Raw genomic sequence first — 25,956 nt, 5'->3', positions numbered from 1 at the left:
TTTGCTGAATGAGGTCTGTTCAAAGGTCTGAGTCCGGATACCATAGCTTATGAAAACGAAATCAAGGTCTCGGAAATGAAAGAAAGCACTAAGGAATTAACGCCTCCCATGTTGCTGACCCTGATAGTGTAAAAATGCGATAATGCAACTTGTTAAACATGCATTTTTCAACCGTGTTAGCGGGAGAGCGGGAGAGCCAAAGAATATCCTAGCATGCAACAGGACCGAGGCAGGATACACCCTGGATGAGACGCCAGTCCATCGCAGAGCAGACACTTCTCTTTTGAAGTCATTTCTTACCTTGGGAAGACAAGAACAGACCAAGACAAAACCGTCTCTGTTTGTCTTATTAGTACAGCACAAGGACACGTTGCGGTTCCGCTGACTGGCGTGGGGACAGGGATAGAGTGGGTCTCAAGGAGTCAGCCACTGTCTCACGACCAAGGGTATCGTGGACCTTGTTCTGTGAATCTGTTACTTCAGTGTATTTCCGTAACCCTGCAGGGCTCGGGTGATCTGTGCTATTTTTCTTTTTCTTTTAATATTGTTCCTAGTTCTGTTTTTTTTTTTTAAAAAAGGTTTCCCCTTTTATATGTTATATGTCCATTGAGAAATGCTTCATACGCGTAAATATCAAATATTTATCTTATTAGGATGTGTTTATTCTGTGTCACTGTATTTGAAATCTGTTCATTATGGGAAACATCCGTAGCCGTGTGTCTCCTGCCATCTGGTGGTGGTTTTGCAACCTTGCTGATCCAGAAAAGGACAAAATCAGTCGCCGGCAGGGAAGTATTACGTCATCGATCTTTACTGAGCTCGCGAATCGGTCCACGTCACCCTGGCCTGCCCTTCCGTGTCGGTTCGAGGTAGTTCAAAGGGACAGTGCGTCTGGAAGTCCAGACTCAAAACCCAGCTTTTAACTCTTTATTAGGGACAGTGACTTTGGCACAGTGGTTAGGTGCTTGCCTGCTACCCAGATGGTCCGAGGTTTGATTCTCGACCAAACCTCACGTTCAGCAGCTATATCACCCTGCAAATCACAGCTGGCAACCCACTGAAGCAGGTGTGAGCCTGGCCGGTACCTGGATGGGAAACCTTCTGGAAAAGCTAACGTTGCTGCTGGAAGAGGTGTTAGTGGGGCCAGTAGGGGGCGCTCACCCTGCGGTATGTCTGCGTCCTAATGCCCCAGTATAGTGACGGGGACACTATACCGCAAAAAAGGCTCCATCCTTCACATGAGACGTAAAACCGAGGTCATTTACCAATCACAGCCTCCTAATAATCCCCATCTCTGCTCTCCTCCCCACTGAGAGCTGGTGTGTGGTGAGCATACTGGTCCACTATGGTTGCCGTCACATCATCCAGGTTGGGCTACACACTGGTGGTGGTGGAGGGGAGTCCCCATTACCTGTAAAGCTCTGTCTGTAAAGCGCTTTGAGTGGAGTGTCCAGAAAAGCGCTATGTAGCTGTACGGAATGTATTTTTAACGAACTCAGGCCCAGGATAGGCTCTCTCTCCCAACCAGCTGTTTCAGCTTAGAGCAACACGAAGGAGCTTCACACTCGAACCCCTGTCGATCCCCAAGCAAACGTGAAGAATTGAAAACGGAATTGCTTTGATTCTGTGGGGGCTGCTTTTTCATATAATTATCGTATTTCTTTTAGAGACATAAACATTTTCAGTGAGAAAGGGGAGGAAAAAAGATTGACCCTTTTTCTATAAAAGATGACACAGCACCGGGGGTAGAAATGAAGAAATGACGTCTCAGCGGCTAGGACGCGTGGAAAGACGACCGTGATCTATTTAAATCAGGTCTGAGGTTAACACAAGGTATATCTTCAGCTAGTCGTTATGGCGTTGTAAAAAGAGGAGTCGCAGTATTCATGCATCACCACGAACGATTTCATCTCGTACCACTTTTGGAAATGAACCCTGGCTTCACGAAGCGACACTATTGCTGTCCCCTGTGCAGTGGCTAACAGAATCAGGGCGCTGGCGGTCTCGCACAAAGAAGGGCACTGAGAGGTCGTCCCGTCTTGACTTAGACAATGCCTGCCTCAGCAGTTGTGCCTCCGGGCACGGCCCTGTGTTTGTTATACTGAAATTGACAGGAACAGACGAGCCGGCTGCGCGACTGACCAGAGAGCGGTATCGGCCAGACTGCGCTCGTCAGCAGAAGGTCGCAGCCTGTATGCTCTGAAGTAAAGCCTCCGTTTATACACCGCCCTTACACGGCTTTACCCTGACAACACGACTGATTAGGCCTTCTTACAGATCTCCACAGACCGTGCAATGCTTTCGTGTCATGAAGGGATTGGGAGGGGGTGGAAAATCAAAGTCACACCGGAGTTTCTGCATTTAAACACTCTGGGTTCTCTGAATATAACTCGCTGACTCAGCGCTGTAGATAAACCCGTGAAGTGGAAAACGAAACGGGGCATTTACTGATAACCACGTCTCTCTGTTGAGGAAAGTTAAGAGAAATGCAGTTTTAGGACAAGGCCGTAGGTATATCGCCATGGCTAAAGAAATGCAGTCTGCTTCATCGGTGTATGATTATTCTTTAACTCTGTGAGATGGCACAGATTTTTAAACGCATTTCGATCGGAAGCACATTTTAAAAGAGGCAACCCGTAAAGTTAGTGGATTTAAATCACTGAGTCTCCTGCGCTCGCTGTATAAAGACAAAATGGTCAGTCAGGACAACACTGTGAGCTCAAGACAGTCGTGCCTTGGAAAGGTTCTCAGGTGTGCTGTTCCCCTAGAAGAGATCGTGTCTGAAAAATGTTGATTGCTCGTGTAGCTCTTTCCGGAGTTGAATCAAATATTAAACCGATCTGCTCATTGCAACAAGTTCACAATTTTCATGAAAACTTTAATCAAATTAGTAGATCCAAACAGTTCTCACTACAATTGTAGTCGAGGTTTGTTGAGAATACATGCTATTTAATTAGTATTAAAACACAGTGCGATTCCTCTGAGATACTCCAAAATCATTTGGTGAACCGCGAAAATGTGGGACGTTTTAAAAAGCATGTGGCGAGCTGAATAGTTCTGGGTAGTTCTAATTAAAAAAAACTATTAAGAATTCGGCACAATGCATTGAATTGAAAATAAAATCACAGGTCACCCCAATTATAGCAAGGATACTGGTTTGACCCCAGGAGTGAATTTGAGGAAAGTGAAGAGAAGCATCAACTAGATGGCAAATGAAGGATTGAAAATGGAAATTGAAAGACAAGGTACTGTATGTGTGTGTACTGTACCAACACATCAATAAGCTCCACTGTGGGGCAGGTAAAGGTACTGTAGGCATGCTTTCTGAATGCCGGTTAACAGAAATGTGAGCTTTGAACAACATACAGAACAAACATCTCCCTTCACTGTAGCTCAGAAAGATAATGTAGCGGCGTTTTGAACGGATTCGTGAATTTTATTGCTGTACAGTTGTTGCTTTTTTTCTTAGCCTTACATTGCCACCTAGTGACCGTGAGGACAAAGTCTTGCTAATAACATTTGTAAACCTACAGTATATGCATGACATTTATGGTTTGTTTTAGGCGGGTAGAATAAATGTCGAGTATCTATCCGCGAAGCATGCGACGAACATAGGTTGTAAACACGATAAAGGGAACACGTTAATTCTTCACAGAAGGGTTAAATAAAACACAATGGTTCACCTGGGGAGCATCTGTCAACGCTATACACTCACAGGCGAATGAAAGACGTTAAATTAATGCGTTACACTGCTAGATATACAGTAAGCACTGGGATTCGCTATGCGCGCATCCTGGCGCAAGAGGGTCGCTGATCGACGGGGACTCCGGGCACACAGGCTGGGTGACTTTTAACTGCAGCTTAAAGCTGGTGTTAGAAAGTTCAGAATGCCGTTTCAAATCAACCAGAAATGAACCGTTAAAATCAGAGCCGGGAATTAGAATAAACGGTGTCTTTAAAGACCCTTGGTGATGTCTCAGAGAATTGTATACTGTTGTTCTCCCATGACGTTATGCAATGCTGTTTTCTTTGTTATTCTTTTTGACTGCGCCGCGCTAAACACAAGCCTGCCGATTAAAAGAAGCGTGCCGGTGAGTTTCGGATCTGAGAAGGGGCTGCTAAATACTCTTCCTCTGTGGTCTTCAGAACTGCAGTGCAAGGCTCTGTACAGCTCTTCTCTGGCGATGAGTAGGCAGGTATCCTTGCAAATCACAGTCTAACCTGAAACACTAACGGCCAACAGGACACAAAACGAGAAGGAGGCTAATCAACAGGGAAAAAAGATGTTCCTTTCTTCACAAAACCTCCTTGTTTCGTATGGATTTAGTTTCGTTTCTAGAAATCTAGATTGTCTTATTGTCTTATTGTCAGAGAGCTTCTTTAAAAAAAAAAAACAGGAAAGACAAAGGTACCGGGTAGCAAAAGAAGATGAAAAACAGCAGTCGAATTCAAGGTCTGTCTGATATCCTCAACGATTATATCCCTATTGCGTTCACTGATGTTATTTTTTTCAATGAAAACGAGGGCAACCGAAAACCGAAAGTGACTAAGGGTTGACAAATCAAATTTCCACACAGAGGAACTCAGGGAACAGACGGTTCTTGACATTGCAAGGGAGCCTGACTGTTCATAATAAGAGGTATTTGGACAGGTTTACTCAACATCGTCACACAAAGCAGATTGTTACTTCTTCTTTTTTTTTTGGTTCCTGCCCCGTGTGATTGTTTCTGCACCGGACATTTGTCTAATGTTAATTCACAGAGCCAGGCAGAAACGAAGCCCTATGCACCATTACAGAAAGCTTTTCTGAGACACTGAAGAGGACACACACAAATACTGTAACAATGTGAAGAATAACCTGTAGATGGGGCTGCAGTTTTTCTTGTTTTTAATTACGGTGTCTTTTACAGTACCTCGCATCCTGATGGATCCTAGGCCTACCTAATCAGTCCAAAGTAATTTAAGTTTTATTTCCTTGCTTGCGTTACGTGATTTGCTTTTTAATGTTACGTGTTTCATTTTTTTCATCGTATGTGACTTGCTATTGGCTCGCTGGATCTTTTGTGACCAGTAAGACAATTATGTAAATATAGTGGGGCGGTGCATGTGTAGCCGTAGCCTAATTAGCTACCGTTGTCGTCAGACGCTCTTGCAGCTGTCTAGTGCTAGGTTTTTGGTTTATTAGCTAACATGGCAAACAAAACAAATGCATATACTGTATCTACGTTTTTCAAAAAGCCGCCTGTAGATGACCAGACCAGTCCCGAAACAAATAAGACACATGAGATGCTACCGACATCTTGGGTTTTAAGGAGTACAGCCTGGCTTCCCGAATACAAGTGTTTCTGGACCGCAAGTAGCAGCTCGATACCTGCTCGACCTGTAGGAGTTAAACACGAAGAGGTTCTACACTTTCTCCTGTAAACAAATGACAAGTTTTGGATTGCATGAATAACATTAAGATAATATTGACGGATAGATGCATTTTACAGTTAACTATTCAGATCGCCTCTAAATACCCTGCAGTATTTTTAAGTGAACGACCTTGGGTTTTCTGTGATCACGTGACCATGCACGGTGGCTTTGACCTCCAGTGACCCTGCCTGCTGAGTTCAAGCGCTCTATTACAGTTTAAGTCGTACCCTTAACATTTTAAAGACATGACGCATGTTAAGCATCTATGACATAAACATGTGGTTGTAATTTATCTTAAATCACCGCGATTATAAGATCTATTGTTTTTATTTTCTAAGGCACATTTTCCTTTCTTTCCCTACCGTGACACGCTGTTGCCAAACGCGTAACTGTGGGATACCATCGCGACAAGACCTGCGCAGCATGTCATGATCTGGACCCCATGTATATCGCATGTATATCGCGGCAGTGTATATAACGCTTCCATGCCACCCTGGCACCCCTGTTGCAACAAAGGTTTCATATCAGTACGTGTTGCCGTGATATATGGACTTTGTGTCGCAACATATGGTCAGCATATCCTGTCAGGGTATGTCCTATCGGAACATATAGACTCCATGTCGCGGCATGGGGCGGGGCATTTTGCCGGGGCATGTCATATCGCGATATAGGGCCTCTCATGGGGGCGGGTCACTTTTGCCGGGGTATGTCATATCGCGATATGCGGACTTCATGTCGTGACATGGGCGTGACAATTTTTGTCATATCGCGATATATGGACTCCATGTCGCGACATGGGGGCGGGGCATTTTGACTGGTCATATCATATCGCGATATGCGGACTTCATGTCGCGACATGGGCGTGACAATTTTTGTCATATCGCGATATTTGGATTCCATGTCGCGACATGGGGACGGGGAATTTTGACCGGTCATATCATATCGCGATATAGGGCCTCTTGTGTCGCGATATGGAGGCGGGTCCTTTTTGCCGGGGTACGCCATATCGCGATATGCGGGCTCCATGTTGCGACATGGGGGCGGGGGTGTTTTGTCGGGGTATGTCATATCTCGATATATGGATTTAATGTCAGTGGTGTCATGACATGATCGTGATGCGCGCACTCCTATCGTGACATGCTATCGGAGTCGTGAACGCGCTGTGGATCCCATGCCATTCTTTGTCTGCTATTCAGTTTTGACTTCAGTGAGACTTTGTGCGTGATTGATCAGTAATTGGAAACCAATGGATGTGTTACTGTATATCCAGCGTGCTCATACAGCACACACGGTACACACAGAACTTCCGCTGTGGCGCTTCACCCAATCAGAGTGTCGATTCTCACTCTTCACCCAATCGCGGCCCGAACTGTTCGGGGGTTTAGCCAATCACGGGTCTGAGAGCTGTTCAAGCCGGCAGCGCCAGGTGGATCGGCTTGTTTACTGTCAATGAGAATATTTTTAAAACGCTTTACTTATTTGCAAAATAACTACATCGGTCTTTATTGATTCACAATGGGAATCAATGGGTACTCTTCGAAATAAAGACATTTTGTTTCTGCAATATAATTTTTCTGTAATTAATACATCGTATTTGAACAATTTTAATCGTATATTTAAGGTAGGGGAAACACCTTCTGCTTTGTTCTTTAAAAATGAATAGAAATGTAAAGTCTATTATCATTATATTATTATGCTCCTGCTTTCAATTTTGTTTTTTTATTGTTTAATTATATCGATCTTGAAAATAATACCTAAAAATGTGAATACGGGCTCTCGTGTTGTACCAGCGGTAATTTGGAAACTGGTGTCTCTTCCCCAATGAAAGGAGTACACAAGCAATACATTTTCGAGAACAGCCAGGAAAAGAAGGCGCTATATTGAAATATATTGAAACACCCACCCCACCCGACCAGACAGACTCGGAAAACACATTGCCCCCATTGTTTTAATCACAATCAGGAGTTCAAGTACCGAGTTTGTTGTAACCGCTAAACTGCCTTATAGATAGTCACGAGAAAAACCAAGGCGCTATATCTCGGGAACGCAAGCAGCACAAACGATTGAGACCGGTCCGGTTCCCCTACGACGTTGTTTTTCACCCCCTGAAAAAGAAGACGCAAGCAGCTGGGGAGTTACTTTCAACGGTACAAACGCGTTGCGTTCATTGTGTTTTGCAATAAAATACTAACTTCAGAGTAACTCGTAAAACTACTGAACAATCTAAAAGCAGGCATACGAAATTCTTAGTACTGTCACAAGCAACAAGTGAAAATGAGCTCTGGCAGCGTTTCTTTAGCTTAAGACAAAGTCCTCATATGAGAGACCTTTGCAAACTAGCTGTCATTTGAACGGGAATTTGCCGACTCTCTACACAGTGACGAGATTATCGCCATATTCAATTGCAAGCCCCGACGCCTGCGTCTGGTCTAGAAGGCGAAAACCTCGCAACAGAGGTAGGCACTGTTTGTTTTTTTGTGTGTGTGTGTGTCCGCTGTGGCACAGTAGCGTTCGGCAGCCTAGATAAGTGTTGCTTAACCTGTGTGTGTGAGAGAGAGAGACAGTATGTATATATAAGGTGCCGTTAATTCTGTTGTTTGATTAAACCGCTCGAGGATTGCATTGTAAATTGGAGGGGTGCCCCTATGCTGGCAGGACGGTCAATTAGAGCCCGGGCCACCCACTTTTGCACAGACCCACCCAAAAATCAATTCCTGGCTACGCTCCTGCCTCGCACCATAGGCCTGCACAGTTAAGAAGTGATTTCTGTGCCGAATTTAAAAGGTCTTCTTGTTCTGCGTTTCAGGCATTTTACCTCTCTCCATCGCACCGCCTGTCAAACGATAGTTTTGTCAGCAATACTTTAAAAGGTACAACAGCCAAAACATGTTCAACAGCCACAAAACATGAGGAATTTGATTTATGCACCACTCGAGGGATTTGAATTTAAAAACGTTTCCGAAAAGACCGTTTTTCCAGATTCTGCTCTTTAAAACACGACCCTTTTGGACCTTGTTTTGCTTCACGTTTCAGACAAAAAAAAACTAAAGTGGCCCTTTTTTATTTCAAACATTAAACCCCCACTGCCGGTATAGCGCATACAACAGGAGCCTACTAATTTGCAGAAATCAGTTTCACCCAGAACTGGATTATCCTATTAACAAGTCCGATCCTTTCTTTGACTGAAGGAATTGTACATGTATCTGTTATCCAGCATTCTGTCCGCCCTTCCCAATGAATTTACACTTGCCATTGAAGCTGCTGGTGTAATAGATTTACCATTCACTATGCCTGTGGAGATGTGGAAAATCTGACGAAAATCCATTATTTGGTGTTTTGACACAGACGGCCCTGCTAGAATGCATTCTCAGCAGGCATAGGGTAGGAAGGGATAAATCATAAGACCTTCGAGCTAGGTGCCGTGTCAGCCTGCGGTGCTGCAAAAGGAACAAGCAAGGGTGAATTTCACACTTCCTCAGGTGGCAGGCTCGAGCTCGGTTCCTTCTTCCTACTTTTCAGCAAGGATGTAAAGGGAAACAGCAGTCCCCTTTTTCTCAGACCACTTATTAAATCATGGTAAAAAAACAATCAGTGCCTACCTCTGTTGTGAGGTTTTCGCCTTCTAGACCAGACGCAGGCATCGGGGCTTGCAATTGAATATGGCGATAATCTCGTCACTGTGTAGAGAGTCGGCAAATTCCCGTTCAAATGACAGCTAGTTTGCAAAGGTCTCTCATATGAGGACTTTGTCTTAAGCTAAAGAAACGCTGCCAGAGCTCATTTTCACTTGTTGCTTGTGACAGTACTAAGAATTTCGTATGCCTGCTTTTAGATTGTTCAGTAGTTTTACGAGTTACTCTGAAGTTAGTATTTTATTGCAAAACACAATGAACACAACGCGTTTGCATGGTAAATCCATTGACGGTGCTGAAAAATTTGACAAATTTCGAATTCAGCACAAGATCGCAAACTTTGTGAAAGTACCGTGTCTCGCCACGCTGTCGCAAACCCCTGGTCTCGCCACTGGCAAGAGTGAGAGTTCACGTGGGTGGTGATGTGAGGCGGCCCTTCCTGCTCACTAGTCCCTGCAATGACTCATGTGCTGTGATGTACCAGCGAGTAAGTACAGGTTGTGCAGCTGAAATGTTCCGATGTGATCTGTATGCAGAATTAACGAGTTAGTGGCATTTTACAGCAAGACCGTCACGTACTCGAAAGCAATATATCCATCGGATTAAAAGAGCTGTATTCACAAGCCAGCTGCTTTACAATGTAATAGGGCCACAACACATCACCAGAAGTTTTGTTGCATCGTTCTGAATTGCCCAACATGGCGCTGTGCATACCTGAAAATGTTGTCTATTCTGTGTTGTAGCTTGGACCTGTTACAAGTTGCTGTGTACATTTTACTTTTATTTTGGTTTGAAATGCACTCATCAGTGCAGATTCTTTCCAACCCAGACATTTAAAATTAGCTCTGCAGCACCCCTTTAACCTGTTCTTGTTCCTGAATAATGAGATGTTTTTCTCACCTCAATCGAACCGCACGCTGGCAGGCTGCTACATTGGCTAACAAGAGACCAGGGTGAAGAGGTCAGAATTTATGTCAGCAAGTCATTGTGGTTCCCATCACCTTTCTGCGGAAGACTACATCTCAGGAGAGATACCACTGTAAACTTTTTTTTTTAAATCAAACCAAAGCTTTTTATGTACAAATGGTGATATTGTTTTCCTTTATTTTTCAATCTCAACCATTGCGGAGGGAGGGGACCGAGATGTTAACAGATGCTGGAATATCTTCAAACCAGCAGCCTCTCACACTGGTCTGTCAAAACGCCCCAGACCTCCTCGTATATTGTCTGAGAAGGGAAGCCAGCCTCCATGCCATGCACAGGTTGTGGCATTATTTCTGTGTTGGCCCCCAAGACACAGAACGTCTCTCCAGAAGGCAGGATTTTGAGTCCCACTTTAATAGAAACAAATTAAAGAAGACAAAAGCAACAGGACGAAAACCAAATGAAAAGCTCACCCGAGAGAAGAAAAGTTAAGGTCGCCACCTGTTTTTCACCCTATCTCATACTGGCCTTCAAACGGCTGATAATTAACCTAAGCTCTGGGAAAAACAAGAACGTCTTATGGAATCAAAACCATGAAACGTAGGAGGAAAGTTATTTCGTTACTAGAAAATGAAATCTCCGTTGAGAGGGACTGGGCTGTTTAGTGAACTCGGAAGGTTTTTCCTGCAAACAATTAGTCTGCACATGGCACTCCTGAAGAATCATCGGTTAATGCAAACATTTCATGTGGCGTATTGGGTACGCCGGAATATAGCACTTCACCTACGCCTTTTGAAGTAAGACTCTCCCCAACCTTTAAACAAACAGAAGAGATTTCTTTTCAAAGCCTGGGTTTATAAATTAGTTCAGCTACTTACTTCATCTGAACACAAACAAGTTATTTGTTTCAATTTGGACAGAAGCCCATTGCACTGAAGTGGAGCCAGTACTAATTATTCATGATAAAATGATATATTAGGAGACTTTTGTTAGATAAATGGATGCTCTATAGGTCTTAAGCCAAGACTTAATACCTGATTTTCTCTTATAGACTGTGCTTTTGAAAGTTACACAAAGTTGCTCCTGCAAGTATAGTAACAGTAATGTTTGCGGATACTGTATGTACAATATATCACTAAGCTAGAAGGAGGATATTTCGCATTACATTGTTTAACATTGTCTAAGATCATTCTTTTGGACCCCCTGAGTACTCACCAATTTTTTTAATATACAGTTTTAATTTTGAACAGTTTGATCATTTGTTTTTCACTGGGAGGCATTAAATATCTGCCTTATTCTTCATGTCGGATTCACAAACTCAAGAAAACTCACAATCCTTACGATTCTTCTCGCACGCGTTATCTATTTCCACAGAAAAACAACCAAGCACCTTTGGCAACAAGCGTGTTGTGCGAGGTCCGGTTATGTCGCAATCGCACCAGAGCCGTCCAAATCAGAGTTAAAAATAAAGAGGTACATCAGGATTTAATTTAAAAAAAAGGAGACCCGGTGTTCATTTTTTCCACAGCCTCCGTGAACCCCGTAACTGAATCGGAAGGGAGGAGGGTATAATGTATCAGAGCTGTGGTCTGCAATTTTGTACCCCGCCTATTTTGTAATGCAACGCCTTGTCAGGCAGGCAAGTTTGTTACATAACAGCAGGCAGGTTGAGTCTCCTCCTCCTTCTCCTCTCGCCGTCTGAAAGTCTCTTTCTTTCTCCTCCTCCTCCTCCTGCTGTGCCTGCAGGAAGAGGCGCTGCCTACATTTCCTCCCGGCTGTAGCTCCTGCTCCGTCAGCCGTCGTGACCGGCTTCGAGTGCGGCGCGCAGCGGGCGGGCGAGCGAGGACAGGGGGTCTGCGTGGGAGCACCGGCGTGCGGAGAGAGAGGGGGCCGGAAGTATTGGCACTGTTTCGCCAAGCCTCCTCGGGTTTCGCTTGTTTTACACTAAAATTGGTGAGGTAAGTGGAGGGGTTGTTTTTAAACCAGCGTTAGAGCTGGGGGTGGACTGAGACGGACGGCAACAAAGCTGAAGACCTCTGAACAACGTAACGTGTTTCACGGCCAGAAAAATAAAATATATATATTTATGAACATGTTCATCGGACTTGCACGTTTTATCTTATTGGCTTTACACGAAAAGAGGCTGTTTTTCTTTGTGTTGTTTCCAAACACAAGTGAACTATGCGCTACCGGTGTCGTTTTCTCTACAGATTGAAAGTTTAAAAAAAGGCACTAAACTTAAATTGATTTAGAAAAACACGGGCAACCCTACATCACTTAACCAGCTCTTGACATGACTCTTCGTTTGCATAATTCCAGCTACACTTGACATCTTTTTTTATTATTATTTAGCAATACGCGACTAGGTAACCTCAGACTGTTAACGGACATTAAACGGGCGTCTTATCAACGAAAGGGGAGTTCATCGGTAGAACACAAGCAATTTAAAAAGCCTCGAAAACCACTTTGTAATTACGCATAAATTTACTTGGCTGTTACTTTAGGTTGTTTTAGTCATAGGATTTATTTTGCGACAAAAGAGGTTGCTGTACATGTAAATGCAGAAATGACGCTGTAAATGTCGAAGTGATTTTTAATAAAATAATCTCCCACCAGTTGGTAACTGAGCCACTCCCTTATTGACTGCTAATGAACGATAAAAAAAAATAAATACATTTCGACGTGCTTATCTTTCTCTGAGCTATTTAGGGATATAGTTGCATGCATGTGCAAAGCGGGGCCATTGCCTCCTGATGACCTTTCTAGAAAGTGCTTCCTTCGTCAACGGCAAATGACTCGCGAGTATGGAGTTTTCTTCTCTGCACGGGTTCGTGAAATGGCTTACTTACCCTGCGTGTTAGCAGGTAGTGCCTCAAAACACTCCGTAGTTATTTATTTGTACCCGACCGGTCTTCGCAGCATAAGATTTAAAATAATGTGTTGAGGTACAGGGCCGAGTTATTCTGCTCAATAAAAGTGACGTGGCTCATAAAATGCTGTTTTATTTTCCAAACTAGAACGTAATTCAGAAGGATTAGGTTGTATAGCGCGGATCTATAGGGTAGTTTCTCAGTGCTTGACAAAAACACAGTAAATACGGTAGCAGGTGTAATGCAGCCCATTGTATTTTAAGTGCTTAATATTGAGCGTGTGCTTTACTAACACACTTGTTCAGTTTTATTTTTGTACATTGCCAGCTTCTCCGTTTCCTTCCGCACAGCACTACTGTGTTGAAAACCGGACTGTTAAATGACCTAATTCGTTTGTCAATTATTTCATTTTCTGTTCCTTCGTTCCCTCCTGGGATATTTCAGAGATTAATTGCTTATAATAGCGTGTGCCCTAAATTGTTGTTGCTAACCCACTTATAAGGCTTGCTCTACCAGTGCATGTGAAATGAATCATCAGAACTCCTCTGGTCAGATGCCCTCTATTTCTAATCTATTTTCAAGACTTTATGCTTGCCTCGTGGTGCCCAGTAGTAGCCCGATCAATACTGTGATTGTGTATCCCCTGCTGTGATAAGGCACTTAATTAATTGATGATGGAGGTATGAAACGATGGAGGGGGTAACATCTATCTGATCTGTTGGCTATTAGCAGCCAAACAAGCCACATGGGTAAATGATCCTCTTATTTTTAAGCATCCTGGTGTCCCTAAAATAAACTAGTTTTTAGATAAAAGCCATTGCGCAGAAGGAAGTTTGTGCTGCAAGGTGCTGCTGATGCTGTGGGCCGATCTTTTTTTACTTTATTTCTGACACAAATGTTTTCACTTTCTTACAATGAATATTCTTACATAGTGAAGATTTTTAAATAGGCACCCTGCTTCATATATTTTGTTTTTTTTCCGGTTTGTCTCCACTGTGGTGACTCTCGAAAGCCTCTGTATGAGGATTCTTTTTACGCCTCCAAGCTTTTACAGTTGTGGTCACATTGGCGAAGTAGAAGTATTCAAAATTAAATCTAGCGGTCTCAAACGGGAGTTGGGAAAAGTATATTCATCCAGCGCCCCTTACCCTCACTCTTAAAAGCCATGATGGGGAATTCATTGAGTCATTTCTCAGTCTGAGCAGCAACACCTCCCCATTGCTCAGCAAACTGCTCTCTTTAATGTGTCGTGGCTCCCAAGAAGCTTGTTAAACACGTGGCTCTTTAACTCGAGTCTCTGTAGCACCTTGGAGTAATCAGTCTTTTTCTGTCATCTCCTGTTTAAAACTTGAACCCTGCCTGTCGTGGAAGAGGCATTTCATCTTTCAAAGCACCTTAGAATATGTAACCTGTCAATGTTCTTTATGAGTTTATAATTGCCAGTTATTTATTGTTCTAGCGCCCCCCGTAGGGAACAGTGAGCCATGTGTTTTGAACCCCACAGTCCAGCCCACTGTACTTGGGGGAGTGACGAAGCGTAGGTACAATCTCTCCACCTGCCTGCCTGCACGCCACTTGTCTTTTATCGTGTCGCTTTTTATCGCTCGTCGCTTTTTCGCAAACGCTGCCCTCCCGCCCGCATGAGCACAGAAGGCCACAGGGGGCGCTGTGTCCCCGACAGAGCCCTGACCTCCGCCCGGCCTCCCTTTCCTACCGCGGGCATGTGAAGGGCGTCTTCTGCCTGCCTTACAGCCGCCCAGCCCAGCGGCCTCGGCAGGCACCAGCTCTCTGGGGATGGACGGTTCCTTCTTGCCCCTCTCTTGAGAGGGAGGCCGTGGGGACTTCTCGGAGACCAGACAAGAAAATCCATCTCGGCTGGACAGGGAGGCTTCCTTCTTCCGATTTGTTTGCACAAGCCGAGATAATGAAAGCGGAGCCCCCCCCCGGGTGGGCTTCCTGGCCCATCGGCAAGGCTTTTAAATCCAGGCTGAGTGTAACAGCCTCGGTATCCATTTGCATTTTTCAAATTAACGCCTGTCCCCCCCAAAAGCATGTTGATCTAAATGTTGATTTAAAACCCACACAGTCCACTACTGTCGCTCTGCTGACTGTTGACCTGAAGCTCTGAGCCTGGAGAGCTGGGGGAGGGCATCCACTTGGCCGGTGATCGTGTCCGACAGCCCCTGGCACTTGTACCCACATCTGCTGGGTGTGCTTCACTGGTGTGGCACCACGGCAGTGCAGCCACCCAGAACTGAACGCCTCGTCTTCCTCGCCCACCCCCCCCCCCCCACCCCGCTGACTTTCCTTTCTTTCCTTTCTGTCCTAGGTGGCCCGGCAGCCATGGCCCGTGGGCATCAGAAGATTCAGTCCCAGCAGAAGAATGCGAAGAAGCAGGCGGAGCAGAAGAAGAAGCAGGGGCACGACCAGAAGGCCGCGGCCAAGGCTGCCCTAGTGTTCACCTGCGCCGTCTGTAGGGTAAGAGCCCAGGCTGCTCTAGTGTTCACCTGCGCTGTCTGTGGGGGGAGACACCTGTGGGGTGAGAGCCCAGGCTGTCCTAGTGTTCACCTGCTCTGTCTGTGGGGTGAGAGCCCAGGCTGTCCTAGTGTTCACCTGCGCTGTCTGTGGGGTAAGACACCTGTGGGGTGAGAGCCCAGGCTGCCCTAGTGTTCACCTGCGCTGTCTGTGGGGTGAGACACCTGTGGGGTGAGAGCCCAGGCTGCCCTAGTGTTCACCTGCGCTGTCTGTGGGGTGAGACGCCTGTGGGTTAAGAGCCCAGGCTGTCCTAGTGTTCACCTGCGCTGTCTGTGGGGTGAGAGCCCAGGCTGTCCTAGTGTTCACCTGCGCTGTCTGTGGGGTGAGACACCTGTGGGTTAAGAGCCCAGGCTGTCCTAGTGTTCACCTGCTCTGTCTGTGGGGTGAGAGCCCAGGCTGCCTAGGATAAGGCTGAGAAGGCAGAAAACGTCACTTGTTTGACACTGTAGGTATCTTCTTTCTGAGTCTGAAGGAGGAGCCCCGGTTTCAGTTTGCCTGAAAGTCACAGTGGTAAGTGTTGCGTTACAGCTGCTTCCCAGAAATCTCTGAAATCTCCCGCCTCTACTGGCATTGACCACGTTTACTAATCTTTTTTTTTTTTTTGGATGAGGGGACAGCCAGAAAGACATTTTTAAAAATTCTCAGGGGACAGGAAAGCACTGAAGCTCCACTGTAAGGAGAGGAAAGGGGTATGACCGTACTTCCTGGCCGGCTCGTGTACATGCTGGTCATAACGCCCCCTGGGTCCACTTACAAAAATCAGTGCTTTAAAAAAATCAGTTATTAAATTCCTGAAATTAAACGGTATCATGGACTATCACTCCCAGAAGCAAAAGCTTGAGAGACGTGGCTATTGGAGAAATTGAGGCTCTTCGTGTTTTTTGTTTTTAAACCTCCCTGGCGTGTGTTGGACAAAGTGCAGTCCGATTCTCCGAAGCTATAGGTGCCGATGACCAGAAAGACAACAAGGACAAAGGATTCTAATGGATTCCTGTTGTCGGGTTCCCACAGAAAATATGTATTTACAAAGGTTGTGCTGTAGACAAAACTGAATGTCACGAACGCTGAGATCCTGTGCAGTTGGTAGCAGTAATATTTTCTCTTTTATGGACTAAACCCACATTGGGAATAAACCCAGCACCTGTTTTCATTAAACACTAAATTAGTGAACCATAGCAGAGGCAGTGAAGGACATGAAAATGGTTTGTATCATGAAAAATGCTGACAGCGTTTGGCTAGGGGAGGTAGCCAGTAGGGTGGAGTTTATTTACAGTGATCAGGGGCACGTGACCTGTCTCTAACGGGAACATTTTATCGCGTTGTCTGGCCTAGCTTGTGGTTGCTGTGTCCTCACTAACTATTCTGGCAATGACAAGCACAAAGCACAATGTTTTCATAATACAGCCGTCTTGCTAGTCCAGTTCGGTCCTTTTGTTTAGTTTGCGTTATTTTTTTTCCCTCCAGATCTTATCTCATAACTGGAAAATGGAAAGTGTTTAAGTTTATTAAACAAAACCATATGCAGCTCTTTTGAAGACCAAAACAAGTACGTAAGGCCAGTGAATAAGTTTTTTACTCTTTTTTTTTTCCAGTACAGTCCCCAAATGCCTGAGATCCATTTTCCTGGTTTTCTTTTTGTTCTCGGTGCCACAGGGAATCTGATGTTTGGAGCAGAAGCTCTTCACTGTCTTCAAATAAGAATTTTACGGATTTTAGGAAACTTTTTTTTTATTTCAGAAGTGACAGGGTATAGTGGAAAAATCATAACAGATTAGACTTCACAAAAAGAGGAATTATTTTATCCTGTACTCAATCAATAAACTAATTCACCCTAAAAGTGGGAGGTTTATGGCACGTCCAATTGGGTTGTGTTTAGAAGTGAAGGTGTAATGTGTAAATATAAAGGCTTTGTGTAATTGTCTGGGAGTGAATTCACAGGGGTCTGGTGCAGCTGTGTGGATTCCTGTAGGAGAAGTGTCAAATGAATATGTGTGGAAAGATGTCTGTTATGTCTTGTTTAACGTGCACTGTGAGTGTGTTTTGTACGTTTGTGTGCGTGTAACCCATAGCTAGCTAGCCAGCAGCTATATCACCCTGCAACTCCCAGCTGGCAGCCCACTGAAGCTCAGCAGGTGTGTGAGCCTGGCCAGTACCTGGATGGGAGACCTCCTGGGAAAAACTAAGGCTACTGCTGGAAGAGGTGTTAGTGGAGCCAGTAGGGGGTGCTCACCCCGCGGTCTGTGTGGGTGCTAATGCCCCAGTATAGTGATGGGGACACTATACTATAAAAGGGCACCATCCTCCAAATGAGATGTTAAACCAAGGTCCTGACTCTCTGTGGTCATTAAAAACCCCTGGGAGTCTCAAGAAGAGTAGGGGTGTAACCCCGGCCTCCTGGCCAAATTTCCCCCTGACCTTTACTCATGACCTCCTAATAATCCCCATCTCTGAACGGGCTTCATCACTCTGCTCTCCTCCCCACTGAGAGCTGGTGTGTGGGGAGTGTACTGGAGCACTATGGCTGCTGTCACTTCATCCAGGTGGGGCTGCACACTGAAAAAAGTATGATTACACAGCGAAGGCATTATGGTGTCGTGAGGGGCCTTGAGCAGCCTGCCTGCCTCCTTCGCTTACAAGAGGGTGTTCCCCGTCTCTCTCAGACGCAGATGCCCGACCCGAAGACGTTCAAGCAGCACTTCGAGAGCAAGCACCCCAAGGCGCCCATGCCGCCCGAGCTCGTGGATGTGCAGGCCTGACCCGGGGCGGCCGGGCCAGCGTTTCTCGCAAACGATTCAACGGCCAACGGCGCACACGGCATTCGTGCAGAAGTCACATCTTAACGAACTGTTGACGTGAGACGCCACTGTATTTCTTAAGGTCTTTTAACGCAGTCGCTGGCTTGTGTTGAGCGTGTGAATCCGAGCACAAACGAGGGGGCGCGCTGGAAAAGCCTGGTTTGCTTATAGGATTTCTGAATTGGTTAATTACTCAGCCTTTTTCCCCCCCAGGTTCCCTTCCAAGGAAACTGAGCTCAAGATTTCTGTTTAAAAAGGTGGCTGGGCAGATTTCTGGTCTTAAAATGTATTATTTTTTTTGTCAAGAGTTGAGGTGTTTTGGCTGAGCCTCCGATTGTGGAAACCGAGAAGTATTAAGGTTTTCAAAGTAGAGATGTACAGTATATAGTTGCCCTAGTCTTTCCAAGCAGGTTTTAGGTAGCAGTTTTGAGAATCGTTTTGAAAACTCATGGTTGGACAACCTGGCCCTTAAAAGCAGAAAAAATCTTCTGTTTGTATTGGTGGGGTGTACCCAGTAACTGAAATGAGTTTTGTGTAGCATATGGGAGCTATTGCTGTAAAAACATTGTCCTTTTCAGAAGATCATTACTTTTTGGGACACTAAGGGTATCCACCACTAGGGGCAGTATTTGCCTGCAAAGGTTCTCTGTGTTAACCTTGACCTTCATATGAGCACTTCAGTTGACTAAGAAATCAGTCCACAAAATTCACAATTTAAATAGTATTTACATTATTATTTTGCATTTCATTAAGGATCCAGAATCAGAAAGCTGTAGAGGATCTGTTGTGATGTAGTGTTGAGAAGAATCTATAGTTTCTTCTCAGTTCTGTAGTTTGAACAAGAGAAATTTGAGGAATCGTGTATAACTTTTTCATTTTTTTGTGCTCTTCATTTTGTGAGAAAATGTCTCTTTGTTTTTCTCACTGGTCTGATTACTCAAAAAACAACTGTGAAGTTAATGGACAAATTAGCTTGATTGTACGTAAGATAATAAAAAATATATATAACCTTTGGTGTTAGCTTTTTTGTTCTGAAATAAATAAATTCATCAGTACTTCATGCACAGAGACTGGAGATGTCCACCAGACAGTTATTTTGTTTAGCCTGCTCAGATAAATATTAACGTTTTAATTTAAGGGAAAAAAAAATTATTCTCCTGTGAAATGTTGCTTGATAAGGGTTTGTGAGCTTGTGGGTTGATTTAAAGACATTACAGTTGTCTGTAGATGAGTCTCAGAAGACTGACAGGCATGTTTCATCACTGAGCTGCTGTATGTTTGGAACCAAGGAGGTACTAGGGTAATTCATATGCTGTACCTGTTTATACATAAATATTTTGTCTACTGTAATTTTGGAACCACTGGTGCATAGCATTGTGTTCTTTTGGCTAAACTGGTTATCAGTGACATTTTTACACCTGTAATTATACCCGTGCCCCGATTATGTAATATAACATTTTAATAAAGTATAATTTTGGTTAATTTCTTAGTGTGTTGTTTTGTGATACGTTCCCTTCACTGAACTCTAAATTGAGAATTGTAATTCCAAGCAAACAAAAATGTTTTTTTTCCCCATTTTCATTTTCAGTCTTGCCTATTGTACATCGATCTTCTTTCCATGTAGAATAATTTCATTTTTCTGTTTACTCGAATTTTCCTCATTAATAATTGGCGATTCAGAGTTTTTAAAAAAGACAACCGGTTCTAACAGTCCCTTGACGAAACTGTGCTTTAAGACCCTTAAGTCAAAGTTACTTCCTGTGAGCGACTCAAGGAGGGATAAGTTATGTGGTAGCGGATAAGAATAGTCACTTATCTAGCATGGAGAAACCAATGGTGTGGCCTATGGTATGTAGAAAGTTATCCAGGGAAGAGTAACACACATGTAGGGGTCAAGGGAAAGTCCTACACTGCCAGGCTGAAGGAACTGAAGACTTTCAAGTCATGGACAGAAAAGACTGCAAGATGACCTGATACAAGCATTCAGAAACCTCATGGGTACTGACAAAGGGCACCCAGCAGCTCCCTTCTGAATGGACAGTGAGACAAACCAGAGAGCACGAGCAGAAGCTGCTCAGAAGTGCATTTAAAAAGGGGGCAACTTGTGTGCCCAAAGGCTGGTGGGAGTTCTGGGGCAACGTGGCCGGCCATGTTGTTAAAGCCGACAGAAATGTCTGGGATCAATTAACTGCTAACTTTAAAATGAGCTAGAATGGCCTCCCCTTGTCTGATGGAGGGTGTCGTACACGTACCGGGTATATGGTGCCATAGAAAGGGCTTTGGCGTCCCTACACCACTGTGCCTGCCCACAGGAGCTCCTGCATAAGGGGAGTCTGGATTTAGACTAGGAGCTCCTGCAGGAAAGATTAAGTTGCACTGTAGAAACTGAACGGGGAAACAATGGCAAAAGACCAAGAGAAGAAGAGGTGTCCCCCTTTGCAGGAGTATAGGTTATAATGACAAATGTTGTATACTACAACTTCAGCTGGCTTGGGCAGGGGTTCAAATCCCACAAACAACTGTTATACCCTTAAGCAAGGTGCTTCACGGTTTTGCTCCACTGTTCTACTGTATATATAATAATTCTATAGATTATTGTAAACCAGACATTTTAATTAACGTCTCGTTAAGCCATTCACAATATTTTTCCTGAGAATCCAATTTCCTGAAATTTTTTTCTACTGACACTCTGACTGTATTTCTGTGCTAGTTCAAAAGAGACTGGGACCCAGCAAGACTTTCAGAGGCAGCTTTGTCTCATTGTCTCTCATAGAATGTCCTTTTCTCAGCTCGTAGGTCCGCTCTGCCATAAACGAGAAACGGGGAAAAATAATGGAAATGAAAGCAAATAATGGAAAGGAAGGCGGTGCTTGTTCAGTCAAATTCTGTACTTTTGTGTTTTTGTGCTATCATTTGTATACCACTGGTACAAAATGCTGTATGCAATGATAGGTGTCAAAAATATTGCACGAAGGTGTAACTGCACCAACAGGAAAGTAATGTTACAAAATAGTTTCCACTTGTTTTCTTTTTGCATCCAGCTTCTTTTTTTCCAGATAATGTAATAACCAACAGGAATTGATCTGAAATTCATATTCGGGCTTAGCTGACAGGGCTGTCCCACGACAGCAGCAGTAAAAAGCATGTGTTCTTTGCTCTATGGAACATGCAGTAATTAAATAAGAATTAACACCGATCTTCACCTTTTTCTGGAAAACCGCCACTGGTGTCAGCAGAGCATTGTTGGCCCTCAGTCATACGGACACTGAGAGTCAAGTGACTGGAGGTGGATCAGTCCTGGGATCGTTCTTGTTTCATTTGCAAACAATGAGTAAATTCGTTTTGACCTTCCAGAAGAGAATATGTGCAGGGTATGTTTATTAAGCCGGTGAAATAACTTTGAAGCGGGCATCTCGAGCAAGAGGCACATGGCCACGCTTCTCTTTTTCTTGAAACGGTGCTAAACGGTGCCAGCAGCCATATCACCCTGCAACTCACAACTGGCAACCCACTGAAGCTCAGCAGGTGTGAGCCTGGTCAGTACCTGGATGGGAGACCTCCTGGGAAAAACTAAGGTTGCTGCTGGAAGAGGTGTTAGTGGGGCCAGCAGGGGGCGCTCACCCTGCGGTCCATGTGGGTCCTAGTGCCCCAGTGCAGTGACGGGGACACTATACTGTAAACAGGCACCGTCCTTCAGATGAGACGTAAAACCGAGGTCCTGACTCTCTGTGGTCATTAAAAATCCCAGGGCATTTCTCGAAAAGAGTAGGGGTGTAACCCCGGCGTCCTGGCCAAACTTCCCCATCGGCCTTTACCAATCATGGCCTCCTAACAATCCCCCTCTATAAATTGGCTTCGTTACACTGCTCTCCTCCCCACTGATAGCTGATGTGTGGTGAGCGTTCTGGCGCACTATGGCTGCCGGCGCATCATCCAGGTGATGCTGCACATTGGTGGTGGTGGAGGGGAGACCCCATTACCTGTAAAGCGCTTTGAGTGGAGTGTCCAGAAAAGCGCTATATAAGTGTAAGCAATTATTATTATTAATACCTGAATTAAACGGGAAGAAACCTGCCACCAGATGGATGGGCTGGCTCAGTGCAGGGGGGGAGTGTCTGTAGCGCCCCCGGTGTAAATCCAGCAGGGCCCAGCATGAGCCTTGTAGGGAGAGAGTAATGGATTTTGCTTTCCTCTGCCAGCTGGGCGTCGCACTGCTGAGCATCCATTCCTGCTCACAGGAAACGCCCGGGGCAGCCTCCTCCCTTCTGGAGGGACTTGTGACGTCTTGCTCTGAGCAGCTGCAGGTGTGGCGCTGTGACAGGCCACTCGTTACCGGTGTGCAGTACAAGCGGAGGGCACTTTCCCCTGCTCCTGCTTGATAGGCAGTGCTGGACCTACCTCCTCTGGAGCTGACCTGCGAGCCGCGGTCTCTGAGCAGGAACGGAGCAAACCCAGGCTCGGCCCATCCCCAACTCCAATTTTGTTTGATTCTCTTGTGAAGACGGGAGTTTTCCTTTACCGCTAAAAGCAATTAAGCCTCTGGCGCTGCTGGGAGTGGCTGGTGTACTCGCAGCTCTTTTGGAGTTGGAGACAGTGATTAGACACCCATCTACTTTCAAGGCAACCTCACTCCAGTGCCCTTCCCTAATTCATCCCCACCTTTTTCATTCCCGTTTCACGGTCATTCATTTAGTTTCTGGTTCTCATTTTTAGAGTTCATTAAAAGTAATTCTTGTGTTGATCCCCTGAATTTTGTAGGGGTAAAAAGCTGTACCAGTAGTACGCAAAAGCAGATGTTGCTTGCATGGATTTTCTAATGCTTCACAGAACTGAATGAATTAACTTCAGCTCTTACACACAGTTAGGTCACACTGTTGACCACTGTTCAGCTTAACGTCAGTCATAAGTCCATAAAAAATACAAAATACAAAATGTTACAAATGTATGTAAAAATGCAAAGGCTGCCTCAGTTTGTTTCTCTCTGCACGAGAAGAAATTAAATGTAGTACAACCCTCATACAATGCAAAACCATAAATTCCAGGGGTTTCCTTTTTTTGCAAAGCTTCTGTCAAGTGAAATGTGTATATATAGCTATCTTCTTCGGTTGAGGAAGTCTGGCTTTGTGTTTTTTGGTACTGAGAAGGTCTTATCTTCTGTTTCTCACAACCATACATGCTTCAGAGGAAGCTGTAGAAAATGTAAAACACCAAACATGCAATTATAGGTCTTAAATTTACAAGACTGTAGTTCCTCTTGTTCTGGGGCATCTTGGCCTTAATCTGTGGTCACTAATAAATATGTCAAACAAGGAACAGCGATCTGCCTGTACGAAGTGAAAAGGCAAAACTGCTAACAAAAACTTTCAACTATTAGCATCATTATAACGAGGTTCAGCATTAATGGAAGAAAATGTATTTTACATTAGAGATTAAAGAAATGCTTGTTAATTTTTTTAATTAAAAAATTTACATTTTTAAAGAAAGCATTTTGTGGTGTTTTTCTTGATATGTGCAACATACCTGTGACTGTAATTGCACGCAAAATGGCTCTGGCTAATAGGTGGTTGATATTTTCCAGGATGTTTTTCACCACATCACCAAAAATACCTTAAAAAAAACAAATTAAACATACAAGAACACACAGACCGCAGTATTGAGACAAACCTGAACTGAGGTTTCAGGAACTTTCAGCTGGAAAGTGAAGGAAAAAAATCAGTCTCACTTTCAGGGTTGAGCAGAGTACAGGGGAGTTGTGCTTTAACTTTGGAAAAGGTTGTCTCCGATTTTGTGCCAGAGTCACGTGTTTTGTGATTGTCTGTCTCATTATTATTTGAGTTTTTTCTCTCGACACAACGACAGCGCTCTACCAGCAGACTGAGGCACCCTCTTGGAGAGGCAGTGGTGGGCAGAACTGATGACTTTGTTCCCCCTATTCCTCCACCCTTGTGGAGCCGAAGTCTTTGCAGCGTCTGTGGCAAAGCTCATTGCAAACCATCGCCAACTTCCTCATGAGAGAGTCTTACCAAAACACAACATGCTACCAGTACCGGGTGAAACAATGTAAAAACTGAACACCACGTACTGTTGCATCAGACTTGTGAGTCAGCCGCGTACTTGAAGTTACAAGGACATCTTCACACACTTTTCTCAAAACTTTCATATGCTTGTGAGCTTTCAATAGTACGCTGAGCATCAAAAGAGACTCATCGCTCTGTTGATGGATGGAAGTTTTTAGAACCATTAAGTACACAGCTTTTTGATGTTGATTAAATGTTTTGATTTGATGAATTGATCTTTCCTGGCTGACTGTGATATACTTCAGTGGCTTTGACTGTTGCAAAAGCACTACGTCTCCTTATTGTAGTAAGGAAGTGGGCACAGGGGATGAAGTGATTTAACTCCCTCCTATCGAGAGAATAGCACCTCTCTGCCACTCATATGCTGCAGGCTGGACTAAGCCAGAATGCGGTCGTTCACAGTCTGGAGTGTTCACAGCCAGCGATTCCTAATCTGGCAAGATTTGCTGTAAAGCCAAATACCATCCAGGTCACAATCTGGGAGACTAAAGGTCACAGCATCTTGCCTGGACCGACACATTATCACCAGGGTGATGTTCTGGGCATGTGTGTGTAGACCATAGAACTCCTCTGGCCCTGATTGATGGAAACCTGATTGCATGGCTCTGCATTGCTCAAGGCCTGGGGCCCTTCCTGTGGGCTCGTTCATTCCAGCAGGGTGATGCATGTCTTCATGCCGGTCATGTACCGACGGCTGATTTGGGAGGTGAGAATGTGTCAGGTACTGTAAGTTGATGAGAATGTCCTCACCAGACCTGAGCCCCATTGAACATTTGTGGGGTGATCAGGTTGGACTTGAATCATCCAGGGCTGAGACCAGTGAACAGGCAAGTTCTTGACTAGGATGCACAAGAGGACAGAATGGCACAAGACAGCATCCCCAGCCCGGTATCATACAGGAAGTGTCTCTGATGTAGAGGTTGTATAGCTCCCAATGTTGGGCACGCACTCTGTTAGTCTGAGACAGTCGATCCCCTGTTGACCATCACTATTGAAAACAAATGTTCACCTGTCAAACAGAGTTTATCTGTGTCATGTCTGTTCAGTACAACGTCATCGCATCTGCTACAAACACTGCTGACATTTTCATGATGGTGAATGTTAAGAATTCCTTGCAGTTGTCAGTGATACATTTCTTGCGATACATTAGAACCTTATTGGATTTCTTCATGGCCATATCCTACTGTTCAACCGTAATCTAGTACAAAACCCCCAAGATTAATCACAGACATTTGTCTGGTCTTCAGCCGTAGGTTTACAAATGTTACCTTCTTGCAATAATGTTACCTTATTACAAAATTATGGAATGCTATTCTTAATACAATTTTCACTTTGCTTTACTGCTGCTTGTTCTGTGGCTGGAAAATTCCTCTACCCTAAACAGAAAGAACTTTCTGTTGTTCCAGCTCGGGACATCCTATTTCCTGTGAACTAGTGGGAGTTTTATTAGATTTACACCGGCCCATTCAAAAACAAAAGTGTAGGTGGCAGCATAGTTCTTTTCTGCTGCTTGTCTCGAGTTCATTACGCATGAGGGCTAAAGGCCCAGATGACAGGCAATGAATATTGATCCAGGTGGGTTTGGATTGGGTCCATGTGCTTGTACCAGAGACTCTGTACCGCAGAAGCAGGAATCCATTAAAATCCTGTTCCTTGCTGTGATGCCAGAAAAAAAAAAAACAGCATCTGTCCAAGGCAAATTCTAGGC

General features: G+C 44.5%; 1 protein-coding gene across 2 annotated transcripts; it reads left to right on the top strand.

Moving 5' to 3' along the window:
• Nucleotides 1–11,652: 11,652 nt before the first annotated feature.
• Nucleotides 11,653–19,653, top strand: znf706 (zinc finger protein 706). Of its 2 annotated transcripts, none has more exons than XM_006635973.3 (3): nt 11,653–11,929; nt 15,171–15,319; nt 18,037–19,653. In XM_006635973.3, exons 2-3 carry the CDS (start codon nt 15,185–15,187, stop codon nt 18,130–18,132), a joined length of 231 nt encoding a protein of 76 aa, XP_006636036.1. In that variant the 5' UTR covers nt 11,653–11,929; nt 15,171–15,184; the 3' UTR covers nt 18,133–19,653. The 2 variants fall into 2 exon arrangements, with proteins under 2 accessions (XP_006636036.1, XP_015213695.1); XM_015358209.2 differs by lacking the exon at nt 11,653–11,929 and adding an exon at nt 11,959–12,016.
• Nucleotides 19,654–25,956: the final 6,303 nt, after the last annotated feature.

Source organism: Lepisosteus oculatus, chromosome 10 (assembly GCF_040954835.1).
Source record: "Lepisosteus oculatus isolate fLepOcu1 chromosome 10, fLepOcu1.hap2, whole genome shotgun sequence".
Lineage (NCBI taxonomy): Eukaryota > Metazoa > Chordata > Actinopteri > Semionotiformes > Lepisosteidae > Lepisosteus > Lepisosteus oculatus.
Note: the sequence above shows the minus strand (reverse complement) of the source record. Positions and strands in the feature narration are given on the sequence as shown.

Excerpts from the sequence above, each read along its gene's own strand:
- znf706 (XM_006635973.3), top strand. The coding sequence starts at position 15,185 with ATGGCCCGTGGGCATCAGAAGATTCAGTCCCAGCAGAAGAATGCGAAG. Across the intron at positions 15,320-18,036 it reads TCACCTGCGCCGTCTGTAGG|ACGCAGATGCCCGACCCGAA; the intron begins GTAAGAGCCCAG and ends CGTCTCTCTCAG.